Below are 12,154 nucleotides of genomic sequence, written 5' to 3' on the forward strand. Positions count from 1 at the left end.
TTCCCTCATAAACAACTATTTCTCTCAGGCTGTTGAGGACTTTGGCCCCAGTTTTGGCACTGTTTCTCCCACACTGCCTCCCTGCACAGGGAGAGAATCCCACCTGCGCAGCCGGGCTGGGGTCTGCTTACCCACCCCGTGCCACCCCAGCACCAGCTGGAGGGCCACAACCCCCCCCCCCGAGGTGCCACCGCAGGGGCTGTCCCCAGCAAAGCCCCTTTAAGGGACACTTCGGGACAGCCGCGGCAGGCACAACATTAATTTTAGGCTGGAGCACTGCCAGGGGCGCAGGGCTGCCCAGCAGCTGCTGTGGGTAGCGGGGGGGCCAGCGCCTCCCCACGCTGCGCTCCCCCAGCAGAGCCCCAGTTCCCAGTGCTGGGACCGTCCAGAGCCAAGCTGGAAGCAGGGCAGTCATGGCGGAGGAACAGACGGGGCTGGAGGAGAGGATCATCATCAAGGACCAGCACACCAAGGAGATCGACCTGGTGAACAGGGACCCAAAGCGCATAAACGAGGACGTGGTAAAGGTAGGGCTCTCTCAGCGCTGTGTTTCAGCAGCATCACCGCCTCCTTGGCGCGGTCACGCTATCGGTGTTGGCATTCTGTACGGGCTGGCGCCCCCAGTACCCGTGCTCCAGAGGGGTATCTCCAGGGAGGTGGCCTGCTGCCCACCCCAACCCCGCTGCCGAGGCTCCGGACCCTGGCTGGCTGCTGTGCACAGCTCTGATTAAGGCCGTATTTCCCATTCCTTCAATGCGCTCTCCAGCTTCATGGGCTGGAGCTCAGAAATTTATGGAGACATCCTGCTTTGTACCAGTAAGTGGGGAGCAAAAAATAAAACAGGGTCAGCCCATACCCCCAGTTTGCAGAGAACCTGGGAAAAAGGCTGCTAGTCTTCGAGACCTGGCAACCTGAGCACCGGAGCATTTGGACACACGGTGTGCTGTTTGGAAGAAGATTGTGGCAGCAGGAGGGTGCAGCAAGCCGCCTCCGGCTGGTTTTGATCAAGAGGCATCCTCAGTCTAGCTGAGCAGGAAGAGGTTTTACAGACCACTGAAGTTTGCTCTCAGCTTTGTTAGAATTGTGCTAAAGACCTTTTTGGCCCAAAGGAGGACAGGAGGAGGAAGAAGGGTTTTGTTAAAACCGTATTTGAGAGACCAAAGGGGATGATGTGCCGGGAAGGAAAGCATGCACCCCGCCTGCACACAAGGGCTCCGTATCGGGCTGCGACCTCGGCCGCACTGGTGAAAGGCAAGCCCGCATGTGTGCATCGAAACACACTGCCCTGAAACCACGGCATGGCCAAATCAACCCCCCCGAGGAGCTGTGAGAGCGGCAGCCTCAGGCGGGCACCCTTCCGGCACGCCGAGACGTGCCCGTGACAGCTGCCAGGCACCCCGGTACCTCAGGCACCTTCCCAGCAGCACGTCCCACATCTGTGCCGCGCCAGCATGTCCCAACGGCCTCGGCCCGCGGCTTGGGAAGGCGACGGGTTGGAGATGTCGCCAGCTGGCACTGGGGGCAATGCCAGCCCCATCCCTACCCCCTCGTGGCAGCCCCATTCCCCCACCCCTGCCTTTTCCCACTAGAGAGCCCCACAAGCCTGTGAGAGGATTGTCAGGCTCACTCACTGACACAGCCCCACCGCTGCTTCATCAGCTCTGGCAGCTCGCAGCGTGCTTGCTCGAGCTACCTAGCATTCCTCCTGCACTAAAAATAGCACAGCCGATAAGGCTGGGGAGGGAGGGCAGAGCCAGCCTCGGGACGGGGGCACAACTGCCCCGCTGCTGCTTGCCAGCGCCCCAAAGAGAAGGCCAAAGCCCCCTGCTCTCCGGCAGGCTCTGGATACTCAAAACCACCCCGGGGAATAAAGCACACGATGCTCGCAGAGCTCAGGGGGGAGAACAGGCTGGAGGGCTCACACGGCCATAGATAAACAGTGCAACAGCCAGAACCCAAGACCCCGCCACGGTGACAGCAGCGGCTTTGCAGAGCTCCAGCAGCCCCCTCCCAGGCCAAGCAGCAGCGCAGTCACACAGTACCTGCGTTCACCGCTCCCCGGATGCTTTGGGGCTGCGCCCGGGCTCAGCACTCAGCCTCCAACGCTGCTCTCTGGTACAGCATCAGCAAAAGGAGCAGCAGGGCAGGGACCCTCCTCTTATAGCCCGCTGCTCCCTCGTTAGCGGAGCCCTGATGGGCTCGTCAGGCAGCTGCTGCCCGTTCCCAGCCCACCTGGGCAGCAGGGCTCGGCCGTGGCCGCTGACGGGCACCCCAGGACCCCCTCACCCCATCCCCAGCAACACTTCCCCCTACCTGCTGCCCACTCCGGGAAATTAAAGAGGGTGCAGGATGACTTTGCAGGCAAAGCGCTCCCCAAACCCGAACGGATATTGCGATCCAAATTAAGTGTGCAAACGGGCACATTGGCTTCCCAAGGAAATGTCACGCTGTTTTTCAAGACAAATAGCTTGGCTCAGTATTCCCTAGAAATGAGTTACACTCCAGAGAGATCCCCGCAGTTCAGAGGCTTTTAAGAGCATTTGTCATTCAGAGACATTCCCAGCGCCCGCGCTATCCCGTAAGGGCATGGCCGATCCCGCTGCCCCTCCAGACAGAACACAGGCAGACAGGACTCAGCACCTCACCTCCGCAGATACGGATAAATAAATCGTAAATCAAGAGGGCTGCTGGATTTTTATTAGCATAAAGCACCTTATTGCTGAGCCCGTGTCCCTGAATGCTAAAAAAGGGTAGGAACGGGCCCTGGCCTCCTCCGCAGCGAACGCTCCTGCGCGCGGCTCCTGTTCCTGGGCTCCTTCCTGGCCCCCGCACCCGCCGCACCTCGGGCTCTGGGAGCGGGGAACGCTCCAGGGGTCTTGTGCCCCCAGTGAAGCCTGGACCCCCCCAAATCCCCCTTGCGTCCTCTTCTCTCCTCCCAGGTGGATTTTGAGGATGTGATAGCTGAGCCCGTGGGAACATACAGTTTTGACGGCGTCTGGAAAACCAGCTACACCACCTTCACCGTCAGCAAGTACTGGTGCTACCGGCTGCTCTCCGCCATCCTGGGCATCCCCCTGGCAGTCGTCTGGGGCTTCCTCTTCGCCCTCATCTCCTTCTGCCACATCTGGGCCGTGGTGCCCTGCATCAAGAGCTACCTGATCGAGATCCAGTGCGTCAGCCGAATCTACTCCCTCTGCATCCACACCTTCTGCGACCCGCTCTTCGAGGCGCTCTCCAAGATCTGCAGCAACATCAGAGTTGCTCTGCGGAAGGAGACCTAGGTCCCCGCAGCCGCCCCAGCCGTGCCCGGGGCCCTGTGCAGCGCCGGCTGTCGGGCAACCTCCCTGCAGACGGGTCCAGGCTGCCCCTTGCTCCGTCCTGGAGCAAGCTGTAGGAGGAGAGAAGCCCATCAAGGCTTGGTGAGCAGCCCAGGGAGAGCCCTCTGCCCCGCAGGACCCCAGCACCGCGGGAGGGACCGCAGCATCTCCGGGACCACGGCATCTCCTGGACCACAGCCCTGGGCCACCCGCAGCTGCAGAGCGGGACACGAGAGTGCGGAGATGCTGCTGGACCACAGACCAAGCCCTGCCTGCTTCTCCACCCCTTCGGTCCAGCACGACACGAAGAGAAACACTTGCATACGAATTACTATGTGCTGCAAATAATTGTGGTTGTGGAAGCTTCTGTATTAAATCACGCTGCACCAAAGTTTTGTGGATAGAATAGTGGAAACAAACTTTTTTTTCACGTGTGTTTGCATTTCAGCAAAGCCTTGAAATCCAGATGCGTTAGTGCACGCAGTGCCGTGTCTGCCTCCCGGGAGCACGCGCCGAGCCTGGGCCGCTGGCGATCACAAGCCCACTTGTGGCAGCGCAACTCCGCTCTGCGACGGGGCCCGTGATGCTTCGCGGTGGGGTTCGGCAGGTGGCACCGAAAGCACAGGGATGAGGGAAAAAAGCCCAGCTCGGAGCTATTTCCTTCCCTGTACTGTCAATTAATTTGCTTAGTCCATCTTTCATCAAGCCATGCTTTACCTTTGAGGCGCGTGAACACTTACAGGCTCTGGCCTTTGGCGCTGTGCTGTCGGGGCCCAGGGGTCTCGGTGCTCAGAGGTTATTCCCCATTGTATCCGCGTGCCTTTTCCCCCCGGCTTCCAACAAAGCCTCTTGCAGTGCCATGCCAAGGACAAGAAAGAGCCAGATTTCCCTTGGTGCTCTTCCAACGGCTTGGGATCGTGGACTTTATTATTCCATAGCAATACAGCACCCACGCTCTGGCAAACCTGGGTCTGGAGATGGATGGAACGATGCGAAAACCCCTGATATTTAGATATTTGTAGCAGAAAAAAAAAGTCTCCAAAAATATTTTATCATAAGCATTTTTTAAAGCTTTTTGTGGGAATAAAAATAATTTAAAACAATACTGGGATTATATTAGTTTTAATTTTTTTTTTGTCCTAGTAGTTCACAGCACGAACCCAAAACACCCCCAAAATTCTGATCTCCCCAGCACAGCGCTCTACGAGCTACCCACACGTGGAGCACACGCTGCTCGTGTGTCAGCACCTCTATTTCGTTTTCGACCCTTATGAATTTTTCCGGCAGCGCGTTCGATATCCTCCCGCTGCAACAAAACCGGAGCTCCTCTCCCCATCCCGTCTCACTGCAGCCCAGGGACGGCGCGGGAGCCGGGGCGTGGGCTGGGGTGCGGTGTTCCCAGGCGTGCGGGCACGGCCGCGTCGGCCCGACCCCCTGACCGCAGCCCGAAATTGCAACCAGGGCTCACATGGCAGCCCCCTGTGTCTCCCAAAGCGGCCTCCTTGCTCCGTGCTCCACCGCGGTAAAACCCGTCACCGCACTGCGCTTCCCTCCTGGCAGGCGGAGGATGCGCCCCCAGGTTCACGATAAAATGAGACCGTGGCCCCCCTCCTTGTTTTGTGCAGGAGCCAATTACTCTGACAGAGAAAGAAGGTGAACACGGGAGGAAAATGCCGTGCTTCCCAAAGGATTTGGGAAGCTGAACCAGGCTGGTAAAATACGCTGAGAGTGAACCTGCTGGGTTGTGTTCACCAAATGTGCCGAGAGCTCACTTGAAGCCACCAGAAAAAAAAAATCACAGCAATGCCAGGACATGAAAGGTGAAAATGTGCCTGTTGGTGACCGTGAAAAAAAATAAAGTACACAATTAAATGCGTGTTTCACACCGACTCCCAGCGTACGGCCCTTTGACCTTGCCTCTGCGCATCCCCTGGCCAGCACAGAGCCGGGGGCGGCGCGCGGGAAGGCAGAAGCATCCCTCTGCAGCCGCCGGCCCGAAAGCTCCCGCGCCGTCACCCGGAGCCATGCCCCGGCCCAGACAGCTTCAGGCTAGGGAACGGAGCGGGGTGCAGATCTCAAGCGCCTGGGCCGGCGCTCTATAAACAGAAGTGTCGTTACACTGAGCATGCCTGGGTCTTGTTTCCCATCAGTTCCCTTCATTTTTTCAAATCCAGTGCTCCTTCTGCGCTTCCCCTCCCGCTTTCCACCAAGACGCAGTCAGAAAAATTTATTTACAGGTTATTTCATAACAATAAAAAAATCCATGCTATCAGCATGACCTTGTGCGTTACAGAACAGGAAAGTTGCATCGGTGTCAAAGATTAAATGCTATCTGCGGTAAAGCCAAAGCAAAAGCTTGGCCTTGGGGGCCTCGACAGGAGCTCTTCCACGAAACCCCAGGGAGCCCAGCTGCGGTCCCACACGCCCGCCTTCGGAGCAGCTCCGGAGCACGCCCAGCGCACGCCTCACAGCACAGACCCCTGCCCCTCCATCGTGTCCACTCCCCATCGCCCGCTGAGCCGCCTGCGCAGCCTGACGCAGCAGAGCTGGGAGGGATAGGGACACCCGGGTGGCGGCAGCGTCCCCGGGGAGCGTTGTCCCCAGCCCTGTCCACGCTGTCTGGTGGGCGCGGGCTGGGGGCAGCAGGGCTGGCACCCAGCAGGGACACAGGGATGGGGCTGCCTCTGCCCCACAGCGCAAGCGAAGCAAGCCCTGTGTTGGGCACACAGCACCCACGGCTCTGCCCCAGCCCGGCGCTGCCATCCCGCGGGATTCTGGCTGCAGGCAGAGGTGTGGCTGGGTGCTTGGTGCTTGGGGTGGCCCCCATCACCCCGTGCCGCAGCCCCTTGCACCCGATAAGGATGTCGCCCACCCGCCCCAGCAGCGCGGGATTGCGTGGGGCAAAACCCTGGTGGTACCCAAGAGCCACGGAGGGCAGAGGTCTGGGGGCTCAGAGGCGGGTTCCCGGCGTCCAGCCTCAGGCAGCACCGAGGCCTGGACCGCAGGCGTCCTCCCCACTCCCGCCTCCGCTCAGTAACGGCGGCCGTGCATGCTGACAGGCGCGCAGAGATATGTACACCTATTTATACAGAAACCCCTCGCGTGTCCGGATCCCGGCTCTCCTCAGGGAAGCGCTGGAGGCAGCACGGCAGCGGAGCGAGGTCCTGGCCGGCCGTGCCCTCATGTCGCGGACGGGTGCGTGAAGCTCCGCTGGCTCGTGCTCTTGCAGCTGAGGACGAAGGAGGAGGAGTTGCTCTTCCTGCTGACGCCCAGGTCGCACGCTGGCCGTGACTTCAGGTAGCGCGTGGAGCAGCAGAGGAAGCGCCGCATCAGGTCGTGGAAGAGGTGCCCCGTGTAGAGCATGTAGATCCAGGGGTTGCAGCAGCTGTTGAGGCTGGCCAGGAGCATGGCGATGATGAAGGGCGAGGCTGCAAGGCAGAAAGCACGGCAGCGTCAGGGCACGGCGCGGGCAGCCTGGACCTCCGCCCCGGGGTGGTGGGCGCTGGGCTCACGTCGTGGTGGGCTCTGCCGAGAGCCCTCAGCTCGGCCAGCACCGCGACGTTCCCCCCACACCAGGGACGGGCTGCCCTGCCTGCAGCAACACCACGGCCGGCCCATCCGCAAAGAGCTGGGAATAAAAAGGAGGTAAGCGAGTCCAGGTTTAAGCAACTTGGCTTTAGGGTTTTTCCCTCCTCGCTCAGCTCCGACACAGCTGCCTGCTCGGCGTTACCCTAGAAGTGCCTCACCAAGAAGCAGAGCTGCCCCAGCATCTCTGCACAATTCGCCTTTGTCCCGCCCAAAGCGGGGAGGTGGGAGCGCGGCCTCCTGGAGTTGCCATGGCAAAGAGCAGGACCTGGAACAAAAAGAGCCGGGTGGCTCATTTTTCCCCACCAGCGGCCAATTTGGGGTGGACGGGCTGCGGGGAAGCCACGCTCCCCCAGCCCAGGGCATCCCCCGCTCCGGGGCGTCCCCACCACCAAAGCCGGGCAGGGCAGTGCCCATCAGCCTGGCCCACCCGCCCCTCTCTGCACAGCGCTCTCCCAGCCCTGGACAGCAGCGGCATTTTTCTTTTTCCCCCCAAATTAATTTTTCACAGACGCCGCTCCGCGCCGCTCCTGGCTGCCAGCGTGACACTGGGGACCGGAGGCCATGGCAGCAGTGGGGCGCCAGGATGCCAAGCTTCCGGCTGCCGCTCTCCATCCCCAGAGCACAAAGTACCCGACTTTCTGTCGAGAAGGGAACGTGGGACCCGCACCCGCCGCAGCAGCCGGGACAGGGAGGGGCAGCACCTCCACGAAGCGGCTGCGGGCAGGGACCGAGCCTTTGTTCTGCTCCCCGTGGTTCCAGCCCATCCTCCCCTCTCCTGCTGCTCTCACCTCTTTCTGCCTCTGCAAAAACCCACCCACAGACTTGAAACCAGAAAAGAAGCGTTGACTAGTTTCCAAATTCACCTTTAGCCAACTCGGGCACAATTCCCGCTCCAGTGGTGTCTGGTCCAACCACTTCTAATTTCAAGCATATGCTAAACGGAACCCATGGGGAATGGTTTACAAATCCTGGGTATGAGACCTGAAATACATCACAGCATTTCTACCCACTTCAAAAAACCCCAGCCGTGGCTGACTCAGCGCTCCTCTCTCTGAGGGAGATAAATTTAATTTCACGGAGCTCACTGCAGGGCAGGTCTCCGGTACGGATCTCTCCCCCCCTCAGCGGGGCTGCCGAGATGCCGGAGGGGTGCTCTGCCGTCACGGACAGTCCCTCCCCCCTGGCCCCAAACATCCCCCCGCAGCGGGGCCGGGGAGCTTGCGCTCTCAGGAGGGATTGGCAGCAGGGACATCCAGTTTCGTGATACCGCACCGATACCCATCGCCCGTCCCTGGGCGGGCAGCAGACCCAGGCAGCCAGCACAGCAGCAGGGCTCCCCAGCGCTCAGAACCCACATGTGGGCACTGTCGTCTGCGCCATCCGGCTGCTCCAGGGCAGGGGTGCAGCTCCTGCACCTCCCTTGCCCCATCTCATTTCAGCGGCTTTACGAAGCGAGGAAGCCGGGTGCAGGAAGGCACCGAGGTGAAGCAGCAACAGCAGGGCGAGCTCTCTCTGATGATCACTTTACGCACTAGGACAGGACAGTTTCTCCGCTTCAGTTCCTTTACACCTTATCTCTTCCCCTGGCACACGCAAGCCGCAGCAGGCTTTGCACCCTGCGGAGGTGAAAGCTCCACAAGCAGCAGCACCGGAGTCCTGCCCGCGGCAGACCAAGCCTGCGCGTCCCTCACTAACGCCCGAGATCTGCATCCCGCCACGCTCTGGGATTTGGGTAGGTGTAAACAGACTTGTCCTACACGGAGAAAATAAATATTTTCTTAAGTGAGCAACTCTCCATCACAGAGCGCTGGTCATCTGCTCATCACCTCCCAGTTGCAGCCCGTCGCTGCTGCCACCGCGACGGGGCCTTGCCGCACAGCCAGCACCCTGCCCGCTTCTCCTCCTTCCCTGACCATGCAGACGCAAAGCCTGCCAGGTGAGAAACAGCCAGACCCCTCCTGCTGCGGGGTGCCCCTCTGCCAGCGACGGTGCCCAGCAAAGAAAGGGGATCGGGGATGCAGGGCAACGCTGCCAGGAAGGCAGCGGGCAAAGCCTGTTTCTTCTGAAGAGCAACCAGACCCTGCCGCGCCTGCGGGCAGCCAGCGAGGAGGAGGGTGGGCCTGGGAGGAAGGGCTGGGGTCTCCCACAATGACCCACCTGAGGCTTTTCCTCTCAGTGCCATGCAAGGTGCTGGAAAACACTCTGGCAAAACTCCCACCCTTTACCGCAGACACGGGTCCAGGAGTCACAGAAACACGAAGGAAAGGGAGTTTGCCAGCACCCAGCACGGCTGGAGCCTCCCTCGCCACACAAAAGCAGAAAAGAAAGGCGTCACAGGGCCAGCTGCACAGGCGAGCGGGGGAAAGTTTCCGAATCAGCACGCCAGCCGCATCCCCGCTCCTCGCCGCAGGATGCAGCCGAGTGGCAGAGGTTTGTTTGCCGATGAGTCAGGCAGCAGCCCTCGGGATCGCAGGTTTGCAACACCACGAAAGGCAGAGGTGCGGCTTCATCCCGGGGCGTCTCTCAGAGCTGGAAGTTTCAAGCAGCCCGAATCAGGCGGAAAGCCACGAGACAGCCACCCGGAGCACCTAGGGAGCTCTAAAAAGCTGTGCTTCGCTTCTCCGCCTGGAATGAGAGGAGCGGAGAGAAGCAATAAAGGCAAAGCAAGGAGAGCCGAGCCAGGCAGGCAACCAGCATCGGGTAGAACAGTTGTGCGCGGGCTGCTGCAGACGCCAATGTACAGCTGGAGCAGCGGTAACGACGGGAAAAGAGCGCGGGGCGCACGCCAGCCGTGCCCCCTGCTGCGAGGGCTGTGGGGGGCCAGAGGGGGCCGCAGCCCCTCCTTGGTCCCTGACACCCCCAGACTCAGCGTTCCTGCCGAGCCGGGTCGGTCTGTCCAAGGAGGAGCTGTCCCTGCCTGCACTTGTTTGCCCCTTCTCCCACCTCACAAACTTGCGCAGAGTTTTTTCTCCCAAGCTCTCGCAGCCGGCTCTCGCAGCGGGTGCGCAGGCACCGTCAGCCACCTCCGCCCGGGGACAGCACAGCCTTGCACAGCGACAAGCGCGCGAGACCGCGGAGGGGAACGCATTTCGCTTTGTCTGCAGCCCCTGCGATGACAGGAGCAGCCAGCGCCAAGTACAAAAAATGGCAAATCAGTGACACCGCGTCCTTTAGGAAAAGCCTTTGCTCATCAATCAGCGGCTTTCCACAGGAGCCGCGCTCCAGTCGAAGATAAAATAACAGCAGCACAGTCCCGGGCGGATGGAAACGAGAGAGGAGGGGAGGGAAAAGAGGGCAAAACAGAAAGTGAAGAAGTCAGCGAGGACAAAACAATACAGAAGAGAAGTCGGGCACTAACAGTGTGCAGTTTTCTCCTCCGGCCAGTGCAGGGCTGAGCTCCCGCACAGCCCCCGGGACCCGGGGGGGAATCCAACTGCGGGGACCCCAGCACGGCCCCAGGAGGGCTGAGCTCAGCCCCCAAGGACCCCGAAAGCCCCCCCCCCCATCACCATCGGCACAGCCCGAATTTGCCGGGGACCCAGCTAGCCTGCACCAGGGAAGCCCAGTCTGCCTGTCGGGTGTTTTTCCCACCTTCAGGGCTTTTTCCCACCTCCACCCCAGCCCCGTCTCGGAGCGGTTCCTGGCCGTTGCTCGCAGCCCCCCAGTCCGCTGTCGGTGTCCTGCTGAGCCAAGCAGTCCCCACAAACGCAGGGCTACGAGGGGGGAGAGGACATACCTTCCTGTGGCGCGTTCGTGTCCCACACGGACCACATCTGCACAAAGAAAAAGGGAGTCCAGCACACTATGAAAGCCAACACTATGATGAAGGTCATTTTGACTGTCCGGATCTTGGCTTTGGAGATGAGTCTGGTGCTGCTGACCCTGGCAAACGCTGTCCCGCTGCAGGAGCCGGAGCTCAGAGCCACATTGGGCCCGTGAGCCGTCTTGAGCTTCACGTTCTGCCAGATTTTGAAGCTGATCAAGCCATAGCAGATGCTCAGCATCAAGACGGGGATGATGTAGACCATGAGGGTTATCCAGGTGACATAGGCTTTAGGTCCCCAGGGCTGGATGAAATCTGCCCAGCAGTCGTAAACCCCATTCCCCACATCCCTCAGAGAAAATATGTGGATCTGCGGGATGCTGACCAGCAGGCAGAGCAGCCAAGTGAGGAGGACAGAGACCCGGTCCGCTCTCCTGTGCAGAGACCTCAGCGGCTGACAGATGGCCAAGCAGCGGTCCAGGGACATCAGCAGGAGCATGTAGGTGGACGCGAACATCCCCACCACCTGTAAGTACTTGACGAGGCGGCAAAGAAAATCGGGCCCGTAGAACCTGAAGGTGATGTCCCAGATGAGCTGGGGCAGCACCTGGAAGATGGCCACCACCAGGTCGGCGATGCTGAGGTGCTTCATGAAGAAGTACATGCGGGAGTGCTTCTGGCGGGTGGTGTGGATGGCCAGCAGCACGCAGAGGTTGCCGGTCAGGGCGAGGAAGAGGATGAGGCAAAGGACCGTCACCTCCACCTTGGCCATGTCCTCGTTCCTCTTCAGGGGGTCTGCGGAGCCGTTCCTGCCGCAGCTCTGGTTCTCCAGGCGCAGGCTGCCGTTCCCCAGGGAGCCGTTCAGGGGCCACACGCCGCTCCCCGCCGGGGGCAGCTTCTCCATGGCCGCCGCGGTCCCGCACACAGCCGGCGGCGGGGAGCCCGGCCGGCAGCCCCTGGCCAGCCTCCGGGGCGGCCGGGCCCCCCCGCGCCCCTCCCCGGCCCCTCCCCGGCCCCCGACGTCCCCGCAGGCTCCCGCCCGCAGACAGAAGCGAAGCGCGGGGCGGGGGGACAGGGGAGAGGGGCGGTGGAGAGCGGCGCTGGCCCCTCCCAGCCCCCCCGCACCCGCACCCCGCTTCGGCTCCCTCTCACCTGGGGGAGCGGCCGGCCCACCCCCTGTCCCCGCCGCGGGTCCCCGCCGGCCCCTCCCGGGGCGACCCCCGCTCGCCCCCGGCCCCCGCTGCCGGCAGCAGCAGCCCCGGCGGGGCGGGGCGGGGGCCGGACCCTGCCCACCCGGGTGGGTGCGGGGGGGAGAGTGGGCGGGGTGGGCCCGATCCTGTCCGCCGCCGGCTGGCTGCTGTGGCCCGCCCCACGGTGAGGGGCGGGGGCTGCAGAGCCCCCGTGGCGACCGGCGATCGCTCAGTGCAGAGCCCCTCGGGCTGGGCTGACCTGCCCCCGGTGCCTTCAGCGCCCGCCCCCCGCCGCC

The 12,154-nt window shown here is 61.7% G+C and overlaps 2 protein-coding genes across 2 annotated transcripts; one reads left to right on the forward strand and one right to left on the reverse strand.

Annotated features, from left to right (window-relative positions):
- Positions 1–323: 323 nt before the first annotated feature.
- On the forward strand, positions 324–4,422 carry CAV3 (caveolin 3). Its single transcript, XM_086755754.1, has 2 exons — positions 324–527; positions 2,940–4,422. The coding sequence occupies exons 1-2, from the start codon at positions 414–416 to the stop codon at positions 3,279–3,281; spliced, it is 456 nt and encodes a 151-aa protein (XP_086611880.1). The 5' UTR covers positions 324–413; the 3' UTR covers positions 3,282–4,422.
- A 1,107-nt stretch (positions 4,423–5,529) lies between these two features.
- Positions 5,530–11,634, reverse strand: OXTR (oxytocin receptor). Its single transcript, XM_086755753.1, has 2 exons — positions 10,642–11,634; positions 5,530–6,745 (listed from the first exon to the last, which is right to left on the reverse strand). Exons 1-2 carry the CDS (start codon positions 11,570–11,572, stop codon positions 6,498–6,500), a joined length of 1,179 nt encoding a protein of 392 aa, XP_086611879.1. The 5' UTR covers positions 11,573–11,634; the 3' UTR covers positions 5,530–6,497.
- Positions 11,635–12,154: the final 520 nt, after the last annotated feature.

The sequence above is a fragment of the Chlamydotis macqueenii genome, chromosome 10, assembly GCF_036417535.1.
Source record: "Chlamydotis macqueenii isolate bChlMac1 chromosome 10, bChlMac1.mat, whole genome shotgun sequence".
NCBI lineage: Eukaryota > Metazoa > Chordata > Aves > Otidiformes > Otididae > Chlamydotis > Chlamydotis macqueenii.

What these genes read in the sequence shown, in the direction of transcription:
- OXTR (XM_086755753.1), bottom strand. Translation starts at nt 11,572, where the DNA reads ATGGAGAAGCTGCCCCCGGCGGGGAGCGGCGTGTGGCCCCTGAACGGC. An exon ending in CACGAACGCGCCACAGGAAG is followed by an intron (nt 6,746 to 10,641) that starts GTATGTCCTCTC and finishes TCTGCCTTGCAG; the next exon opens with CCTCGCCCTTCATCATCGCC.
- CAV3 (XM_086755754.1), top strand. Translation starts at nt 414, where the DNA reads ATGGCGGAGGAACAGACGGGGCTGGAGGAGAGGATCATCATCAAGGAC. An exon ending in TAAACGAGGACGTGGTAAAG is followed by an intron (nt 528 to 2,939) that starts GTAGGGCTCTCT and finishes CTCTCCTCCCAG; the next exon opens with GTGGATTTTGAGGATGTGAT.